At 39.4% G+C, this 6,464-nt stretch overlaps 1 protein-coding gene across 1 annotated transcript; it reads right to left on the bottom strand.

Annotated features, from left to right (window-relative positions):
- Nucleotides 1–4,337: 4,337 nt before the first annotated feature.
- Nucleotides 4,338–5,355, bottom strand: LOC149470689 (olfactory receptor 5AR1-like). The gene has a single exon (XM_089661814.1). The coding sequence runs from the start codon at nt 5,353–5,355 to the stop codon at nt 4,390–4,392; it is 966 nt and encodes a 321-aa protein (XP_089517940.1). The 3' UTR covers nt 4,338–4,389.
- Between the last annotated feature and the right edge of the window lie 1,109 nt (nt 5,356–6,464).

Raw genomic sequence — 6,464 nt, 5'->3', positions numbered from 1 at the left:
TTGTATGCGGGGGCTAATGTAAGAATGGACTCAGATCTAAAGGGGGACCCCTAAGTAGTGTGACTGATGTAAAGGTGGATTCTGCCCTCTGATGCTGAGAGGAGACTCAGGAAGTGTCCTGAGTAAGTACAGTAAACACAGCTTTCAGGCAGAAAGGTGCCATGAGTTGCTTAATCTTTACAAAGTAACTTTTTAATCACTGCTTTCTATCTGTTGTGTGATTTTTGACCTGTATTGTAATTGTGTTTTATTTGTTGCATCAACAGTTTTTTTTGCCAGGCTTTCACTGCTGTCTCTAGATGTTTGTGGAGCTGTGTCTGCTGGGTGTTTGCCAAACTTCCACCACCATCTATAGGTCATGGTGATCCTTCAACCACCACAAACTATTTTGGTGAGGTTCTGCTGAAAGGTAGGCTCATGCTTTCTGTATTATGTGAACCTTGTCCTGGGTCTGCTCTAAAGTACTGCTTTTCTGTCTGCTGTGTGGCATTTTACTTGCGCTGTGAACTTTTTTTATTTATTGCCTCAACAGTTGCTTTTTGCCAATCTTCCACTGACTTCTGTTAGGTGGTTTCCAAGCTTCCACGCCTATCTATAGGTCATCCACCACTGCCTCTTGTGATCCCACCCAATCTGCCCTGACAGCTGCTCATCCACTGGCATCTACCGGGTGTTTGCCAAACTGCCATCTATAGGTCATCCACCACTGCCTCTTGCAGCAACTTTTTTAACAAGGTTCTGCTGTAAGGTAGGCTCACGCAAAGTGTTTTTTTTATTCGGTATTGAGAACCTTGTCTTGGGTCTGCTCAAATGTATTGCTTTATCGCTGTTGTGCAGTACTTTACCTGTGATGTTAAAGTGCTTCTAAAAAAATACTAAAGGTTTTTTTTATCTTAATGCATTCTCTAAATTAGGTAAAAAACACCTTGCACTGCCTCTCCCCCACCCCTCCTTAACACTAACCCTTCCCTTAATTGATCCAGAGCTTTCCCAACTGCAAGTTTTCTCTGCCCTCTTCCTGGTTCTCAGGATTTGCTGATAGCAGTGGGAGTCATTGGCTCCTGCAGCGTCAATCAAATCCAGTGAGCAGAGAGCTAGGGTGGGGCCGAGCCAGTCTGTGTGTGTAGCCGGGCTGTGTGTGTCTATAGACACACACAGTCCTGCTCGGGCGTGAGCCTGTACATCTACCCCCATACCAAGCAGCTTGCTTTGAGGGCAGTCACAGAAGAGGAGGGGCTAAGATCACTGGTGGGGGACCCTAGAGGAGAAGGTTTGGGACCATTGCATAAAGCATGTAATTATAAACCTGTTTATTATTTTATATAAAAACCCCAATAACAATCACTTTAACTACTTGTCTGTTTTGACTCAACAGTTGCTGGAAGACAATCTGCCACTAACATTAGCTCCTCATCCACTGCCATCTGCTGAATGTTTGCCTAGCTTCCACTGCCATCTATAGCTCATCCACTGCCATCAGCTGAATGTTTGCCAAGCTGTCCCTGCCATCTATAGCTTTGTTAGGGGTTATCATTGCTGGCACTGACATATTCTGGGGGTTATCATTGCCGGGACTGACATATGCTGGGGGTTATCATTGCCGGGACTGATATATGCTGGGAGTTATCATTGCCGGGACTGACATATGCTGGGGGTTATCATTGCCAGGACTGACATATGCTGGGAGTTATCATTACCGGCACTGACGGATGCTGGGAGTTATCATTACTGCCACTGACGGATGCTGGGAGTTATCATTACTGCCACTGACAGATGCTGGGAGGTACCATTACTATCCCTGACACCTTGCTGGGGCTCTCATTGTTGGCCCCAATGAAGATTATTTAGTATTAAATCCTCCAATGGCGACAACTGTTCCAGTGACAACTGTTAAAGAACAGAAAAAGAAGGGAGATCTCCCAAAGGGGATGCAGGTGACAAAACAATCTCACAAAGGTCATACATACTCAAAATTGAGGAAAAGGAAATGTTTTGACTATTTTGCAAATTAAGGAGAGTTTCTGTGTAAAGTTATGGGGTTGGGTGGAGGATATCCAGTTGGGGAAGGGTGAGGATTTATTTTAAGACGTCTCTCTCTTTCTTCTTATACATCATACATCCATATAAAGCTGGCATACTCTGGGATGGCTGCCACCTAACCGGTTATACAGTGATGGATATTTATGAACTATTATGGACTTTTGTGCATTTACAGGATATGAGCCTCTACCACGCTGATTGTCTTTTATATTGTATATTTTAAGGAGGCAGGGTAGGTGATAAGGTTTATGCTGGGATGAAGGTTGTATCCTAAAGTCTCCTTTTATATAGACACTCCTAAGGAGGAAATGTCATGACCACACTGAGAGCCGATGTCTCATTATGTATGTAGGATGTGGTACCGGGACCACCTGGAACATGGAAGAGCTCTGGATTCTTCTCTCGTCAACACAAATAAAATTGCAATGTGGACAGTTTTTCTTTTCTTCTCCCCATTTGTTGAATATTCCATCAGAAATATTCTAGAGAGTTGGTGGGATCCCTCTTTATATATCTTATAAGAAGGAATGGTGGAAGTGGACTCTTCTGATTACCTTGTGTTAGTTTGGTGGTAGAGCCATCATGGTCAGGTGGTTGCTCATTACACAGTAAAATGGAGATTGTTTATTCATTTGGACTTTTCATGTGTCACTTGGGTGATTGTCCTCATAGAGGGAACTCTATAGTCTATCTATTCTTATCATCTGTTGTTTCCACTGAATCTGGGACTTAGTTTACTATATGATCAATATTGCAATAATCATTTTCACATTTCCCATAAAGAAGTATGGATCGCATAAAAGTTAATATTTCACAAAATAATATATTAAAAATAATGTTTAATCATATCCAGTAGGGAATAGTACAATACAGATAGACTTAATGTGTTTGATTTAATAGGCTATTATTCTGATTCAAAACTATCTCTCCCAGGATCTTATTTCCCAACGTTTATTCCCTCACCTCACCAGAGGCGATGGCCAGCAGGGAGATTTTACAAGAATGACATCGCTTTTTGAAATATTTCAAAAAGTATATAGTACATTAAAAAAATATATCTAATTGGATATCCATAGACAGATGAAGATGATTACTTGGCTATTTGATTAATTGTGACAGCGGTAATTCTCTCAATACATATCTCAAATAGTGATGTATTCAGGGTTCAGTCATAACTTTTTACTTGTTTGGTTGCAGTCAAACATAACATATAGTAATGGCATGGCATCCACCAGTGACACCATCCAGCCCCAATCATTTGCTGACTTTGAATCCCTGGCCAGGTAAACTAAGGTTGTGGGATAGCGCTGACATCACTGAGCAAATATGGCCACATATGTCATATTTGGGCAATGACATCAACCAATTATGTAGATTTTTTCCCTATTGAAATAGCATGCAGCACCAGCCCTTAAAAAGGGGGAGCACTTACCCCTGAAACACGTTGGCTATGATGTACTTACTTTCAAGTCTACATGTGGAAACAACCATAAGGCCTTACCAAAGGTTTCATTACCATCATTTAAGACTGGGCTGAACCTACTGAAGGAATTCCTTCCTATATGCCCACAAAACCACCCATCCAAAACCAGTGACTGATCCAATCAGTCCAGCATGGTCTCCAGCACAAAGGATTGACCAATTATGGCATGTTCATATTTGGCCAATGACATCACCCAGGAGACCTCAACCCTTTTGTTAACAAAGCGTCTGGGCCCAGGAAATCATGTCATTGGTCAGTGGGTGTTTTCTTTTAGTGAGTCAGTGGGGTTAGTTCATTGGGGTTGAGGATGGATCTACATCACTGGACAATGTGATTGACAATGGATTTACATTGTGGATTATATTGGGGTTTTAATTTTTTATATTAGTTTTTTTTTAAATTATTTTATTAAAGAACTTGTCAGAACATGTGTGTCTTTATTTAATGTTTACATTTTTATGAATGAATTAGGGCAGTGTGTACCCATTATTCATTTATATAGGAAGGGCATCATCTGGGGGCTCCCTTATCTTAAAGGCTTCAAGATATCTATAAGTCTTACTTTGGAGGTTGCTAGCCGGATTCCTAGTGATGATCCCCCAATGACGTCTGCTTAGAGGGGTCATGTGCTTCTTGTAAGAAGCTTGATTTTTTCATTGGTGGGGGAAAACTGCAGACAGCAAGTGGGGATTATTTCTCATATTAAACACATATTGGATATCGACTTTCTGTTTCATGTTTTGATACTTTTTGACTGTCTGGAGGTTTAACCCTTTATTAACCCAAAGCAAGAAAAAACAAGTTTTCCCAGAGATATATTTTAGGTAATCAGCTTGTCACTGAACTATTCGGTATATTTCTAGTGTCTAAGAATGAGGGTTTAGATTAGATAAATTCTGTATTGCGATGGAGACAATACTCCTAACAACATTGTGAGTTGCTGTTCGGATATCCTGGTTCCTCAGACTGTATATCAGAGGATTGGAGAGAGGAACAATTATGGTGTAAAAGACAGACAACACTTTGTCAGCAGCTAAATGATGATTAGTTCTTGGCTGAAAATAATTAAACATACAGGAGCAATAAAATATGAAGACCACTGTCAGGTGAGAGGAACACGTAGAGACAACTTTACTCCTTTTCCCTTTAACTTGTATTTTCAGGACAGTTTTGAGTATATAGACATAGGGCAGGAAGGTCAGCATTATAGAGCAAGCATCAAGGAAACCACCCAAGATAAAGACGAGCAGAATGTTGATGAAGATGTCACTGCAGGAGATCTGAAACAACTGGGGAAGGTCACAGAAGAAACTTTCTATAATATCTGATCTGCAAAATGTTAAATTCAAGACATAAAGTGTGTGAACTAGAGAATGGATACAACCGAGACACCACACAATGGAGGCCAACTGGACACACACTTTCCAATTCATGACCTGTGTGTAATGTAATGGCCGACAAATGGCGATATATCGATCGTAGGACATGACAGCCAACAGAAAAATCTCAGCGCTGGCAAAGAATAAAAAAAAAAAAAATTGGGTTAGACAATCTGTTATGGTAATCTGTCTTGTCTGGGTGTGAAGGTCAAACAACATTCGTGGGACGGTGACCGAGGAAGAACAGAGGTCCAAACCGGCCAGGTTCCCAAGGAAGAAATACATAGGAACATGGAGGTGAGAGTCGGTGACTATGAGGACAATGATCAGAAAATTCCAGATTAATGTCAGAAGGTAGATGAGAAGGAAGAAGAGAAACAGAGGAAGTTGAAGAGACGGAAGATCAGACAGCCTGGAGAGAACAAATTCACTTAATATTGTCTGGTTTCTCATTATAATATTTTTATTGACTCTTTTGAATCTGATATTGTAATCTGAACTCCAAAATTTTGTAAAACTGTAAATTTGCATAAAGCTTCACCAAAATTCATTTCATAAAAATAGAAAACCTATAAATAAAATACAGATCACGTTTTTATACAACGTAAAGTAAAATCTGATTTATGAGCTTCTAAAATATTTTATAGGCAAATTCTATTACTTTAAGATGTTGACCGAAATGAGGTTTCTAACCCCATAGTCTAAAAAAAAATGGCTTTAGATCCACTTAAAAAAATTTCCTGTTGAAAGAGACTGCAGGAGGTTAGCGGCACTAGGATTAGAAAAAAAATGGAAACAAGACTTTGAATGTGAAAATGACAACTGTACAAATATAGGTTTAAATATCACCCAGTTACAATTTGCATCTAATTTAAATTGGGATTTAAATGAGTATTTATATACGTATCCCTGTGTGTGTTACTGGTCAGGAACTCAGCATTCAATTCAAGTTATCAACAAAATGGTCAGGGAACCAACGTTCTCTAAAAGATATATCAGCAATGGCAGTCCCCATTATTCATATATCAGCAATGGCAGTCCCCATTATTCACATATCAGCAATGGCAGTCTCCATTATTCACATATCAGCAATGGCAGTCCCCATTATTCACATATCAGCAATGGCAGTCCCCATTATTCATATATCAGCAATGGCAGTCTCCATTATTCATATATCAGCAATGGCAGTCTCCATTATTCATATATCAGCAATGGCAGTCTCCATTATTCATATATCAGCAATGGCAGTCACCATTATTCTCTCATGACAGGTTCCCTTTAATTGTAGAATGTTTAAAACAGTATTTATCAATGTTTGTATTTGATGAGTCAGGACCAAAGTGTTCTCTATAATCATCAATGTAACTAAGGGGCCGGCCTCTACACAACTGTACAAATACAAAGAGATATTCTGATAAATAGGAAGATCATTAATATATAAATTAACAATGAATCAAAGAGCGATGGGATGTGTTTTATTGTATCAATACTTAGCTCTTTATTAAAATAATTTGTGAAATATCAAACACAGGAAACAACCAGATGAGATATAAAACAATTGT

The sequence above is a fragment of the Staurois parvus genome, unplaced genomic scaffold (assembly GCF_062004578.1).
Source record: "Staurois parvus isolate SC_StPar_1 unplaced genomic scaffold, SC_StPar_1.0 ptg000034l, whole genome shotgun sequence".
Lineage (NCBI taxonomy): Eukaryota > Metazoa > Chordata > Amphibia > Anura > Ranidae > Staurois > Staurois parvus.
Note: the sequence above shows the minus strand (reverse complement) of the source record. Positions and strands in the feature narration are given on the sequence as shown.